Source organism: Molothrus aeneus, chromosome 1 (genome assembly GCF_037042795.1).
Source record: "Molothrus aeneus isolate 106 chromosome 1, BPBGC_Maene_1.0, whole genome shotgun sequence".
Lineage (NCBI taxonomy): Eukaryota > Metazoa > Chordata > Aves > Passeriformes > Icteridae > Molothrus > Molothrus aeneus.
In genome coordinates this window covers 110,675,767-110,691,433 of record NC_089646.1, presented here as the reverse complement: position 1 = coordinate 110,691,433, position 15,667 = coordinate 110,675,767, and the positions used below count along the sequence as shown (strand labels likewise).

The 15,667-nt window shown below is 43.9% G+C and overlaps 1 protein-coding gene across 3 annotated transcripts in view; it reads right to left on the bottom strand.

The window, feature by feature from the left end:
• Nucleotides 1-15,307, bottom strand: part of MAPRE2 (microtubule associated protein RP/EB family member 2) — a 57,567-nt gene extending 42,260 nt beyond the window's left edge. For all 3 annotated transcript variants that reach the window (XM_066562959.1, XM_066562969.1, XM_066562976.1), the window contains exon 1: nt 15,101-15,307. In XM_066562959.1, the coding sequence (XP_066419056.1) occupies nt 15,101-15,219 (119 nt within the window). In that variant the 5' untranslated portion in view covers nt 15,220-15,307. The remainder of the gene's footprint in view (nt 1-15,100) is intronic.
• Between the last annotated feature and the right edge of the window lie 360 nt (nt 15,308-15,667).

Below are 15,667 nucleotides of genomic sequence, written 5' to 3'. Positions count from 1 at the left end.
TAAATGCAGTGGAAAGTCTGTGTGACATTATAGAGGAACCTTGTGGAAGCTGGCACCTGGTAAGATACTGCCAATAAAACAAAGGATCTCACACCAAAAATTACTAAAGCAGGATATAACAGCAGAAAGGCAAAGATGAAGCTGAATGAGACTGCTGCAGCTGGTGGTGAAAAGGCTTTCTAGATTAAAGCTACTGCAAAAACAAAGAAATCCCTGAAGGAAGAAACCTGCCAGATTCATTGGATAAATCCCTGTACAAGGAAAATTCATCCTTTTATACCATCCTGAAATGACAACTGATTTGCAGCTGGACCTTGCCTGTTTCTTGAACACTCCCTGCACACAGCTGCAGCCACAGCCATTAGAGACCAGTTGTGCTCGAGCTTGTCTGTACAGAAAGGAGTCCTGCAGACAGAAAATCAACACACAAAGCTCCTGTGCAGTGCTGACAGCACTGTTCTTGCTCTCCCCTTTTGACTTATGCTGTACTTCTGCAGCAAATACCGTGGCATCAGAGTGCTGCAACTGCAGTGATATTTGCACCAAGCAACACAAAGGCTCTATCTAGCCAGAAACTGAATCAGATAAGATTAATCACAATGAAGTACTGCCATGGGGAAAAAATAAATAAATAAAAGAATCCTGTGATTATAATACTGTGAGAAAGTCTTGTTTTTAAATGCTGAATGTCAAATCTCTTTTGCACTGTTCCCATGTTACTAAATAGTCCTGAAATGTTAAAAGTATTTTTATTTTCTGTATATCTCACTCACTTCTGAATGCCATTTTACATTTACCACATGGATCTGACTTAACCTAAAATGATTTGTGAAGTACTCTACAAAGTCTAGACAAAACTGAGGCAATCCATGTACATTTTATGGCTTGAATATTGCTGGATTATCACTGAACACAGACAAGATTATTTTCTATTGTTCTCCTTGCACTTCCCTGTTTAAATGCAGGTGAAATTAGAGTAATAAGAGATGTACTCTGATTGGATTACGGAATATTTTTCTTTTAAATTAGAGGCTTCCTGCCAATGCTGGGATGTTCTGACCTACATAAATGTTTATGATGGGTCTAAAGGACTGCTTTAGACCCAAATCTGAGTAGCTTTTATAAAGGCTCCTGGAAATTCTGATTTGTGCTACATATGGCTTTAGAAAACTAACCCCCCCCCCAAAAAAAAATATTATCTGAGAGGCAGAAAAATATTTATTATTTTTCAGATATTCAGTTTCCTCAAATGTGAAAAACACAACCAGAAGTATTCCAATAATATGCACAACTAGAGCCAAACCCTCTGATATGGCCTAATAGCTAGCAATGTATTACACTGAATACTGCATAGCATTTAGAAATAGAAATTTGTTCACTAACCAGTTATTAAACTGGGGCAGCTCACAAAAATGAAAATAACAGTTTCAAATTCCAGGACAATAATTTAACGCTTTGAAGACTTCAGGGCACCTAAAGGTCCACCTGAGAAGAACAAACCACATTCACTGACTCACATCTGCCAGTCATGTCTGCATTCACTTGAATCTTCCAGTTGTATTTCCATATCATAAGACTTTATTTCTCCATCTACATTCTCACTCCTGCTGCCATTGAAACTGTGGCAATGAAACAGCAATGTCATGTCTCTACAGCAATAAAATTCCTTTTTTTTTCAGGGTTCACCTTCGCCATCACAAGTACAATGCAACAGTAACATCTAACTAGGTAATATCTTCTTTATGGCTGAAAGTATTTGCATGCTCTGAAAGGTTCCTTACCAATTTCTATGAGGAAACAAACGTTAATTTAAAAAAAGCATTCTTGACAAAGGACAGAGATTCAAGAAAGGCAGACATCAATAGCTTTACACAAAATGAAAGCAATTCAGAGCCTCTGGCCTCCACCATTTCCACCCAGGTATATTCACTCTGGTTAGAAATGAACCACAGCAGTGCACAGCACCCTCAAACCACACCTTAGGGCAGTTGAACAAAGCAATAGTAATGTTTTCTGCTGAACAGACAGGCACTATTTAACATGGTGTAAGGACACAAAAATTTCAGTATAAAAAGAATGTGACTACAAATTAAGAAGGCATTTTATTAATGATGAACAAAAAAAATCCTTTGAAGTAGACTGAATGAGAAGAACCTAACCGTGGCAAAGCTGCAACGCTAAAAAACTTCACTGCCTTTACTTACAGTTATTACCCTCCCCCTGCCAAGGCTTTCAACTCTAAGATCTTAAGCTTGAATCACTGCTCTGATGCCCTGAAGTAAGATATTCAACCTGTCAAATTTTCACAATAGACGCTGGCAACTAGTCTACCTTTCACAATAGACAAGGGGATTGTGAAGGGGGAAAAAAATAAAAAAGGTTGATTCAAAGAAAAATAATTCTCCGACTCATACAATAAACTCAAGTCAATTAGAAACACCTACATTTTAGAAAACCAAAGATGTCTATGCCCATTTTGTAATGAGAAAACCTCTAGAAAGCTGATAAATAAACCAAATTTTAATCTTCTATTAAACAAAGTCTCTATTCACCCAGACACTAGCACGAACTTCCAATTCTCCTTCTTTTCATTTTTTCCCTTATGGATAATAACAGGTTACCAAGAAAACATGCAGACATTGCTAAAGGATTTCCAAGAGATTAAAAAATGTGCCATAAAGCAAGGTAACATCTGTGCTGACCACTGAAGAAAGGATGCCTTGAGAGGCAGCCCATGCAAGCAAACCTCAGTTCCTAGCCTAAGCACTGAAAGTAACAGGGCAACCACTTATTATTTCGCTCCCACGAGTTGATGGATGAGTATTTTCACTTTCAGAGAGGAGATTTCTTTAGCAAAGGCAGACTTAGGGGAAAATGAAGACAGCAGTGGAGGAGAGTGTGTCCCCAAATCCACTGGCCCATGTGAGTGCAGCCTGTGAACTTCCAGGCGAAACACGGCGGACACAGCCACCCACCCCAGCAGCCCCCAAGGAATACCTGCCCGTGAGTGGGAAGGGCTAAGGACAAGCAGAAAGCCTGATTAGGAGCAGCCAGGGGAGCTAGGCACTGGGGCTGCAGGGCAGTGTGTCAGAGGAGAGCCCAGCAGGACAGCAGCCACGCTGCAGCAGCTCTGGCAGCCCGGCTGCTCCCGGCTCCTGCCATTTCCACCTTTTAAGTCCAGAAAACGCTGCGGGCAGGCTTGGGAGTTTCAGCAGGGATGGGATCCAGCTAGAGACAGATGAAGTCACCAAATGAATTTAGTTTTGACCTATCCGGGGTTTTGCTGCCCCCCTCCTCCTCTCTGGCATGTATACATTCCGAGGTGAAAGGCTAAAGTAACACGCTGATTTACTCCAAGCATAACCTCATGGCAAATGAGATTTTGTAATACTATCCAGCCCTCCTGACAGGGGGCCTGAGCAGCCTCCAGCGCCTCACAAGCCTGCAGAGCCAGGCAAGAGAGGCAGTGAGTCAGCAGGAGACAGGCACTGAACATCCTCGGGTTTCAGAAGAGGACAAGTCTGGGGAAAAGGCATTGCATTTCCCCTTGTTGAATCCTCCTGTTTTCCCTTTCTGCTAACACATAGCTGCTGTTTTCTAACAAGAGACTGCAGGGCACTTAAAAAACCCTGGCTGTCTAAGGCAGGCAAAGCTAAGGAGCAGAGCACTCCCATGGGAAACCTCTTGCAGCAGCTAAGGAGGGACTGCAGTACAGCTTTCCCACTCACAAATGATGCACTATGATACAGAGCACAAGGATTTGGTCATGCATCAACTCTTCTCTCTCCTACATTGAAAACAATTGTAGATACACACTGATTTATCCATTGCAACATTTATTCTAACCTTAAGGTTAGAATAATACATATACATATGTATATATAACATATATGTTAGAATCACAGGATATCAGGAGTTGGAAAGTGCCCACCAAGGATCATTGAGTCCAACTCTATTCTTGCAGAAAATAAGGCCCTTTTAAAGTGGCCTTCTAAGGCCACGTTCACTTTGAAAGTTTCTGGAGTGATACCAAGTAAAGGACAAGAAACAGCACAGCAACCACTCATGAAGCCATTCCAGGACTCGTGGGCAAAGGTTCTGGAGCACAGCGTGCACAACAGAGCTGCTGAGGTTCCTGGAGTGAGCCAGCTCCACTCCATCCCTGAACAAGTCATCCTGGCAGGAAGGTGACGACACTCATCAGGGGTATAAGACAACATTTATTTTAAGCCCTGAAGCTGTAAACAAGCATGTGACAACAGATGAAGCAACAGGCAACCATGCTAGCTGCTTTAACTGGTGTATCACTCTCTAAAACATGCCTGAGTATTTTTGTAATGAAAATATTAAGCTTTAGTATGGTTGCCCAGACTTCCCACTGCTATCACAGCTCTGCTGCCATTTGGGGGGAAAGGAGAAGCACCAGGCTTTCTGCTGGGAATGCAGAACCAAGCTCCAGACAACACCTGTGACACGAACCAGCTGAAAGTTCCCTGCCAGCACTGCCTCTGCAGACCACTGCACCAACTGACTGCAGAGCTTTTTACAAGGCTCTGAGGCCAACTCTCTCCCTCTTCTCCCTCAACCACTGATTAAAGCTAGACTAAAAATAATAATAATGATAATAATAAATCTTGGAGTTCTGACATCTCCAATGTTGTTGATATAGGCCCAAATAAATGCCCCTGTCATTGGCTTATTACAAGCTCTCTACTCCCTACAAACCATTTCTAATATTATACAGACTGCAAGTGTTAAGACTACCAGCCACAACACTTAAATTTGGTTTTGGATACCAAAGTAACTTGACCTCTTCCCTTGTTCTCATGAGTTAACACTATAACAGACAAAGAAGCACTCTTAAATTATTCTGGTGCCCAACATACTACTGGTAAATGACATACCTTAAGAATTAATCCTACCAAGTACTATCTAGAACAGGGCTGAACTTCTAATTGCAAATGCTTAACTGCTAAATTAATTTTGGAGCAACTAAAACTAGAATTCACTAATCCTTCATGAAGTAAATTGCCCTGTAGGAACATTCTAGCTCAACCATCTGTGATTTATGTAACATATTACTCTTGCTGTGTGCCAGTAACCACAGACTGATTTTACCATTGTTGCAGTACCAACATAATTGGTGTCTACCAGCATCAAGTAAAGCTTCGCCAAAACTTCTTTTTTCGACCATGTTGGTCTTTGAAGATCTGTGAAGTTGCAACTTTTGGACAGATTTTAACTTTTAACATCTTCTGCCTATCTAAAGGGGGAAATCCCCAAAGCTTTGTTTTCTAAATAATGTTCTTTAGAAGATGCTTACTGCTTTGATGTAACTGTAATTGTAGAAACTGAACTACTTACAACAGTCTTTATCTACAAGCCCCAGTAAAGCCTTGCACCTTAAGCTAAGAGAAGCATAGATGTACTGTTTAATAGGATTTGGCCTCCTTTCATGGAATATCTTGAGGTTAATTCCTAAAGTGTATTGCTCCCAGCTGGCAAACAGTGACATTACCAAGTTCAACTCTCACAATAAACAAGGAAGAAAAAGTTTATTGCTTGAATTGCCCTCAACTAGATGTAAGTGCAGCTATGAAGGTACTCTAGGTTGCAATGTGGATATTTAGTTGCTTCAACCCTCTCAGTGTTGCTGCAGGCCATGCGACAAGACAGTTCTGCACCACTCCCTGTAAAAGCACATCAAACTAAGCAGACATCTGACACAGTTTAAGAACTATGCTCACAGTTAAAACATTTTCTGCAGATTAAACTTATCAATAATGCTAATATTTTCTGTGTGAAAAAAATGCTACAATCCTTTAAAAGCAGAGTGAGCAATTTATCAGCTGTTAACTTCCAGACATAATCTTCAATTGCAATGTACACAATTAATTTTATGATACAGCAAAACTATGCCTTTGCTCTGCTGTGTCTCTGCAAACTTTCTATCATCCCTGGGTACTGAACTGCAGAAGCTGCTCTCAGTGATTCAGAGAACACAATATGAAATTATATGAATATGAATTAATGTAGTGCTGCAGCAGCAGTATTGCTTTCACAAGAATTAAACTAGAAAACGTTTGATATTGATGAAGTCATACTGAGGCTGCATACACATATTTTTCTTTTCCATTTGAAACCTTTGATGACAAGGCTGATTTTTCCTTCCTGGAAGTACAAAAGTTGCTTCCAGATGATACTCCTTTCATTTTTAAAGCACGTGATTTTGTTACTTTGTTTTTTAAGTCACAAGCTGTTTATGTTTATTAGAGCTACAGAATGGGATCATAAACTGACTTGGGTAGGCAGGGCACTCCAGAGGGATCTGCTCCAGCCTCCCAGTCACTGCAGAAACAGCAAGAGAAGGCTGCTATTTGTCTCAGTTTCAAGTCTCTCCAAGGACAGACATTCCACAGCCCCTTTGGGTAACTTCTGGGGCTTGACCATCCTGGCTGTGTGAACATCTCTCCCAATATCCAGAGTACTTTGTGCTGCTGCAGCTGCTGACAGCCATTGCCTCTCATCCTTTCTCTTTCTTCAAAGAACCTGGCTCCATTTTCTTTACACACAGTCTCCCACTAGACAGATAAGACCATAGTGAGGTCTTCCCTTCTCCTGAGCTGGCTCCTATCCAGACTGACCAAACACAGGTGACAAGCTCCAGCCTCCTGATCATCCTGGTGTCCCTCTGCCACACTCACTTCAGCATGTCATTGTCTCTCTCAAAGTGGAGAGGCCAAATCCAGACATGGCATGTGAGATGTGGTCTCAGAAGCACCAGAGGGGAAGAATCACTTCCCTGGAGCTGCTGGCTACATGCCTGCCAAGGCAGCCCAGCATGGGCTTGGCCTTCTTCCCTGCAAGAGCACACTGCTGACTCATGTTCATCTTGTTCACCAGCACCACCAGGTCCATACTGTGCAACCCCTCAGGAGCAACTGGGGGGGGTGTGCATAATGTGGTAGTGGGAAAAAACACCTCACCATATTAAAAACAGAGCTGCTTGAGAGACTAGGCAGTTCCACAGCACCCCTGTGGAACTCATTTGACACTTGGGAGCCACAGATTAAAAATGTGCACTAGAGAGCCATGCCTCTGCAGGCAGAAATATGCAGAATAACAAAATGGTTTGGGTTGGAAGGGACCTTAATGATCATATAGTTCTAGTCCCTCTGCCACAGGCAGCAGCACCTCCCATTAGACCAGGCTGCTCAAAACCCCATGCAATCGAGTCTTGAACATTCCAGAAATGGAGCATCCACAACTTCTCTGAGCAACATGTTTCAGTGTCTCATCACCACCCAGTAAAGAATTTATTCTTAATACCTAATCTAAACATACTCCCAGTGCGAAGCAATTGCCCCTCGTCTCATGACTACATACCCTTGTAAAAATTGCCTCTCCAGCTCTCTTGCAAGCCCCATTTAAGTACTGGAAGGTTGTTCTAAAGTCTCCCCAGAGCCTTCTCTTCTCCAGGCTGAGTAACCCCAGGTGTCTCAGCCTGTCTTCATCACAGATATTTTAAAGGAAGTAAAAAAATAAAAATATAATATTTCTTTTGCCTCCTTGAATGTGACAACTAGCACAACATGAATGTGTTGACTGAAAACCATGTATTTAGACCCTGACTTAGAATCTACATAATGTATAACTTAGAAACATTATTATGGGTAAATAGCAATATGGACCCCAAACAACTCAATTCAAAAAAATATAACAAACACCATTCTGCATAACAAGGTTTCCAACAGAATGACTAATTAAAACTGAATGCTGTCCTTTTGGGAAAATGTATCCCTTCTATCCAACCAATTACCACTGCTTCCCTGTTCTCAGCACTCCTACACACCATGGTCTTTCTATATACACAAGCTCCCGTGGGACTTTCATATCACTGGGTTATGTGTTCCACTTCCATACAAACAATTACTCATAGATTCTATAGTTATTTTAACAAGCTATGATTTGTGTAACACTGAATCTGTAAGTAAAACAAATGAGTATCCTACTTCAAATATTTCAGTGCTTCCTATTCATGATATTACTGGACCAGCTCCACAGAGATTAACCTTAAGAAGCGAAGCATAACAACTGTGTAAGATTTGCCTAAAATGAATTTTCACTCCCCCCAAATTGTTTAATACATATTGCCAGTAAGCCCTTCTGAGCATCAACACTGCATTCCAGAGTGACAGGAAAGAATTTGCATTCATGTGCATCTCTGAATAATTACAGCTGCTTGGGTAGGAAATCTGTATGGGACTAAGGAACCCTGCTGTAGGAGGGGAAATTCACTTGAGTTGCTCCTAAAAGATAAAACTGAAGCGCACAGATCTCAGCTAAGGGTTCCACTGACTCAGGGCTCCAAATTGCCAAGAAACATAATATTAAAATTAAGCCTCTGAGACAATACAATGCAAGGTGGTCATATACAAGGCCAGAAGATCAACAGTACAACCTGCAGGGTATATTTCTCTCCAGGCAGAATGATTTGGCACAGTTGTAGGATTTCCTACGGAAGCTACATCCTTAAGTCTCGATTCACTAATGAATGTTTACACTTCCTGTTTGGATAGCATAGCAAAAAACCAGATTTAACACAAAGGCACCCTTCTCTAATCATGGGGCTCTATGGGAAAAAAGAAATTATTTCAGAGTGGTTAAACTGAGACATTTAATGGGTGTGCTTCCAGTATACAGACCCTTCTCTACAAAATATTTGATAACTTGGTATACCACTAGAAAACCAAACTTTTCTCAAAATATCACAGGCAAGATTTTAATCTTGAATTCAATATTTCATAGCACAAAACAGTAGAACTGTGCTAAAAAGAAAAAAAAAAGAAAACAACACTATTTTTAAACCCCCAGAGTTAAATGCATGTTTAGTAAACGTTACAGCTGATATTCCCTTTCCCCTCCCACCTAATTGTAATGAAACAATACGAAGAAGATGCTTTATCGGTGAGTCAGGCAGCAGAGATCTGAGCAAGATCCAAACAGCTCCGCAGCGCAGCTCACACCATCCACAGCAGAAACACGGATGTTTTCCATTTACATTCCCCAGCACTGATCCTGGGAGTGAGCAACCAGCGCTGCTAGCTGGAGGCCAGGATTCAGGGAGCGAGGAGGACGCGAGCAGCCAAACGCTGTCCCTGAGCAGCGCTGCTGCTGCTGCCACCGCGCCACCATGGCCTTGGTGCCATCCCATCCGGTGGCTGCGTGATTGAGAACAGATGTGGTGAGACCACTCATTTTCAATTATCTAACAAAGGTGCACGAAAAGCTGGCACACTATTTATCTGCTTCCTTACCAAGCCTTGGCTATAATTAGCTTTGGGCATGAGGAAGGAGAAGAGACTGTCAAATTAAACTAACCTCCCCACTAAAACCCCAAACCTCTGAAGATATTTTTAAAGAGTCACACATTCAAATGCCAAGGCTTGAAATGTAGACCTACCACACATTTTCTTTTCTTAGTGGCTCCCAAAACAAGTTTTATATCACAAAAGGTTAGTCCTTTTATATCACAAAAGTTAGGTATGCCCCCTGGAAGAACATTCCTGTGGTCCAGATGGGGTAACTGCATCTCCCTCAAACAAGCCAAAGAAATAGCTTTAATCAAGGTCTCTTGCTCCACAGCCCCACCTCCAAATCACCTTTCTTTCACAATGCAGCATATTTTTCAGTGCCTGTTTTCTAGGAAGACTAGATTGAAGACACGAGACAGAAGCCAAAATGTCTGTTTCTGAAAGTGCCAGCATCAGGTTCAGTTCTCACATGTCCCAAACTTGCTCCTTTTTCTGTTCATATGCCAAAAAAACACTGCTGTTGCTATGCAGCTCAACAAGGTAGTTAAAAAAAACCCCACATCACACAACAAAACCCAGAACGCAGCCTCCCACCTACAGGATGTTTCTGAAACCCACGGAGGCTGGGTGCAAATTAGGCATTCTCAGACCTTTATGGTGAGAGCACTTGGGTGTAAGCTGAGGATTTCGTGCTCTCTGAAAATTACCTCAATGTCCTTACACAAACTGGGCTGTCTGTGGAGTGTTTTCTCCCCTCTCCCCCCAGTCCCCAAAAAGCCCCCTCTCTCTTAGCCCCTGATTTAAACAAATACCTCCAGCCCCCAAAACACTATGAGGGTATCATCTAGGAAGATTTAAATCCAGATCAACAGAGATATCCCAACAATGCAGAGATATCCCAATATTCTAAGTCTCAAGCTACTAATGCAGCATTGAGCAGTCATCTTCTTAACCCTCAGAGACTTTTACATGCACTCATATGTGATTCCCAGTTATCTTCAGACAGTTTTACCCTGTGCTTTTTGAGAGCTGGATCTGCCCATCAGAAGATTCTCACCAAAACAGCTCTCTCTAGGCAGAGCACTCCCTAAGCAGAAAACAAGATTAAAGAAGAACAGCAGTGGCAGCAATAGGAAGACAGCTTTATGAAAGTGAAACAAGAGAAAATAGAGGGTACCTAAGCTGACAGAACCCAAGGAAAGATTTCTGCCTTGGTTCCTCTTTAATGCTAGCTGGTAAGCTGCTGGCTCTAAGTCACCAGGATGGTCTTCTCCCTGAGAGTAACTACCTCGTTGCAATCCAGATGCTTGGCAGACAAGGGGGTTAATGCAACTACAGCTTTTAGAAAAGCACAGGCCAAATTTATGGGGTGTAATTTATGCTAGTTTGTTGATGGGTTTTTTTTTAACATTTGTTACTGACTTTTTCCTGCTTTCAATGAAATCTAGGGCAAAATTGTCATAATCTGCAATAAAACTGTTAGGTCAAAGAAAATGCCTCTGAAAATAAAGATTCACTTCCTAATATATTTAATAGCATTTGCTTTGATTGGTGTTTACGGTTTCAGAAGTCACATCTATCAGTACTGTGAAGAGAAGACTGCTTTTACTCTGTATCATCTTCCCAGTTCTCAAGCTTGGGCCTTTATATATTAACTTTATCAACACAAATGGTCTTTTTTACTTCAGTGTAACTACCTGCTTACCATATTCAGTGGAGACTAATTTTAGAGCAAGAAATTCCTTCTGCCCAGAGTAAGGCAAAGCCATAGTTCCCCCTTTGAACCTTGAGTAAAGCCACATGTGTGGAAGGCACAGAGTCACCAGAGCCAGGGGCAGCTCCTGCCGAGGGAAGGATGCTCTCTACTGCCCAGGGCCAGCCTGCATCCGGCAATTCACTGCGATTCAGAAGGCAAAGACCAAAACAGATTTTGCTGTAACGTAAATCTTGACTTTCAGTGTGGAAGTTATCAGCTCATAGTGCTGTAAAAGCCAGCCAGATATGCTCTGTAACACCCCACAACTTATTCCAGCAGTGGGTGAGGAAATCACCACTGCTGTCTAGCTTTCATTATTATGCACAGCACCACCATTTGTCTGCTCACACAATGATTTCTAGAATGAAGACAACACTTAGGAAAAACAAATATCTAAAAGAGATAACATTAGAAAGGTAGACACTCATAGATAAAAACTAAAACAGAAATACTCTTTCCCTCTAGCCTAGTGATTTCAAGAAAAACAATCAGGAAGTCAGCCCCTTCCCCTCTGCTTCATGCAAGTTCTGGGTATAAACTAAATATAGCCAGGGAATGAAGGACCAGAAAACCATTTTTCCAGCAACACACAGAGACAAAGTGGAAGTAAAGCACAGTATCCTGCAAAGGAAGGTACAACAGTCTGTCTCTTTAGGGCCAGGGTGATTTAGACTAGGTATGCCATTTGAGCCTAGAAGTATTCACTCTTAATACTTTAGCTTTTAAAAATATGATGAGCTGATCAAGCACACAAGATACCTGGCAAAAAAAAAAACAACACTGCAAACAGGTCTTATTTAAAAAAAAATTATCCCCACAGCTGTTGATTTGGTTTCTCATTGAATTTTTTCAGCCATCTTTGAATGCAGAAGTAAAACTATCATTAAATGTGATGCCGTTCTCAGAATTTACCCCGTGTCTACTTCGGGCCAACAAAAAGACACCTCAGTACCAAATGTTAAACAGTCTCCAGATCTGAAGCACAAGAAACAGCATTTCACTGCAGCAATACAGATTGATTACAGTTATTAACTCTGAAAGGTAACATCACCCTGTGTCTAAATTTTATGCCAAAGTGCCTGGTTTCCATTTACCAGCTAAGTAAAGCTGGATGAGAAACTTAACACCTTGGGCCTGTATGTCCCAGTCTGCAAAATATAATATGTCCTTTGGAAGACTTGGGAAAACTATTTGTAGCTTTGCATACAGAGCACATGGCTGGGGCTTGTGGTATAAGCTCAATTCCCTGCTGCATCCTCAGCTCCATGGATAACTTTCAGCTTCCATGTCAGCTTCCTAGTCAGTAAAATGGTACAACCTGCAGCTGTTTTTAAATCTGCTTCAGGAGTTGGATATCAAATCTTTGGAAAAACCTGGTATTAAAATAGCAAAGGGGTTTTTTTTTAGGTCTGAGAATATCTAATCTGATGAACACAAATTTTCTGATCAGTAAAGATTACTTCTGTTTTAAAAAATCTAAGGTACAGAACATGTTAAAACTTGTAAAATGAGAAAGCATTTCTGTTACTACAGGAGAGAAGGATGGAAAGGCAAATACTGAACCTCTATACACATGTTAGATGCAGGTTAACTTAGGAGCAAAGCAGCAGGATGCAGAAGTGTTTTAAATTTCTACAACTGCTCATCTGCCGTCAAGCTCCAGGGTGTGTTTAATGACATATTTATTCCATATTCCTAGATGGAAGAAGCCAGCCCAGCAATCAGAGGCATAGCAACTTGATGTGTCATATGGCGAGGTCCTACAAGCTGCTCCAGAGGTCTGGAATGGCACTGACAGTCCAGTGTGGCAGCAGGCACTAAAGTGATGGAATTCATCTGTTGTACCCAGTGGTCTCCTGCTGCCACTCACACTGAACAAGGACCAAACTTGCCTAGCTACTAAAGGTTTTCATGGAAGTTAAAACCCATTTTTCCAGTATCAAGAAGAAGCTTCACCAGTTTTCATGTATTTTCTCTAACATTTCCCTTCTGTTATGCTTGACATTTACTTCATAAAGGACTTTAGCTTCAGATGGAAGCAAGTATCATTCTCCCTTTCACCCAGAGAAAGGAAGAAATCAACAGATATGGGAGTTATGAGTCTGCAGAACATGGTAAGTTTCCAAAAGGAAAAAAACCCAACCTAAATAGAATTCCTCAGTGGAAATTTTTACTTGTGCATTGAAGGTTTATTTCTGAAATATCTTGAACTGGATTGCTTATTTACTGCCCAAAGATAACATGCAATGCTAGCATCAGTAGTTCTGTATTCCTTTATATTGTTCTAGAGAGGGATACAAACGGATACAAATCCCTAAAAGACTATGGAGTACTTCTCTGGATGAAAGGCTATTCAGATGCAGAGCATCTTCACAATTTCTGGAAAACTGGGCAAGTGATACAGTTATTCCTGTCATCACACGCTGAACACAGCCTCACAAAATGTCTTTTCTAGACATAGTTCAGTGTATGATTTGACAGGCTAAAGGACAAGAAAACTGACTTGTTGATGACTGTAGTAAAAACACATACAAACCGCCGGAAAAAGAACGGAGAACCCCATGTAACAGAGGTTTTCCAAAGAACTCTTCTGAAGGAAACAAGTTAGCAATCAGTGGTACCTATGGCATGTCACAGTAACTAAAGCTGGATACATGATATTTCAAATTTATTTCATATTTCTGTTTAGCTGCATGACAGAAGCACAGCTTTCCCTTAAAACAGAATCTTGTACTACTCAGCTGAAATTTAGATATAGGAAGTGAGAGCTCCAGGCGTTCTGCAAGAAAGGACCTAGAAATAGGTCCTTGCAAAAGCAATTTTGCTACTTTGTGCTAAATGTGTGCACTGGGGCTCCGCTGCACAAAGCATAAGCAGCTTCAGAGAGAGACACAGACTAAATTTTGTGCAATTCAAACTAACCACACACTGGGATCTCCGACGCATTTCACGCTCATCCGTCAGTGAGCGATCAACAATGAGATTCACTGTTAAGGTTATTAATGGCCAAATGCCGGTAGCAGCTCCGTTATTCCTCAGCAGAAGAAAAAATACTGCGATTTTCTCCAGACAAACAAGCCAAGTCATCCACGCTTGTTTTCATGTATTCGAGCTTACAACTCGCCACTTTAGTCAGATATTTGAGAGCAGCATCATTTCCTGCTGCTTGGAAATCAGCTTTAAGGGGCGTGTTCTCTGCAGCGGCACTGCTTGCTGTCATCCAGGCAGCATTTTAAATAACTGTATATTGACATAAGGAGCCACCGGCCGTATTATCGCCCTTCGGGTCGGCAGCAAGGAGCACATCAAACCAGTTGCGTTCCGGGCTGCGCCGCGACCCTTATCAAACAATGCAAACAATTTTAATGAGCTTATCTGCCGGAACATATTGTCAGAGATGTTAATGCAGAACCGCTGCCAGCAACGCATGCCAAACGATTCATCAAAAATGCCTACAACTGCGACAAAAGACGGGTGTCCCCCCCAAACGAGAGACGATAAATAAACACAAAATGGGGCTGGCGGGGAGCGGGGGGCGGGGATGGAGCCGCCCTCCCCCGCGCAGGCACCGGCAGAGCTGTCACCCCCGCCCCAGGAGCGGGGGTCGGCTGTCACCCCCGCCCTGGCGTGCGGGGTCGGGCGCTGCCCGGTGCCCGGTGCGGCTCTGCCGGGCGGGCAGGGGCTGCCCGCGCCCCGCCATCCGCGGCCGCCGCCTCCCGCACGGCGCCGCCTCCCTCCGAGATCCGCAGCGAGGTGCTGCGGCTCTTTTCCAAGGGGAGCTGGCTGCCTGCGCGGGGGGCGTTCTCGCCTTCCCTTTTATTCCGCCCCCTCCTCTTTCTTTTTTTCCTCTTTTTTTTTTTTTAATTATCATTTTTAACCGCCTTTCTTCCGCCCGGGCGCGGCGAGCCCCCGCACGCATCCCGCCTCTCCCCCGAGCGCTCCGCAGCCGGACAATGCGGGGCCGGGGGGAGAGGAGGGGGCTGCAGCCCGCCCGCCTTATGCAACGCCCGCCGCAGCGCCCCCGCCGTACCTGTAGGAACGCTCCCCCCGCACCGTGTGCTTCCTGAAGGGGATGATGGTCCCGTTATCCTGGATGATGTCGTTGTTGTTCTCGCCATTTGGGGACAGGGCTTGGGTCGGTCCGGGCATTGGCGCTCCCGCCGCTCCGCAGAGCCCCGCGCTGCTGCCGCTGCTGCTGCTGCTGGTGTGCGGAAGGTGGCGGCAGCCGCGACTCCGCCGCCCGCCCGCCCCGCCCCGCCGCGCGTCAGCCCCGCCGCCGCCGCCGCCGCCGCCACACGTGACCGCCCCTCGCCATGGCAACGGGCCGGCGCCGCGCTGCGCCCGGGGACGGCAGCGGGCAGGCCGGGCGGGCACGGCAGGGAAGGCAGGGAGAGGGGCCCGCCCCGCCCCGCGCCCCCACACAAGGAGCCGCTCGCCCCGGCAGTGCGGGGCGGCCCGAGCTGTTCGGCGGCCCCGGCACACACAAAGCGCCCGGGCACCCCCCGGCCTCACACGGCGGTGCCGCCGCCCCCGCGCCTGTCCCCGCACCCGTGGGCGGCTCAGAAACGGCGCCTGGGCCGTGGGGACCGCGCCGTGC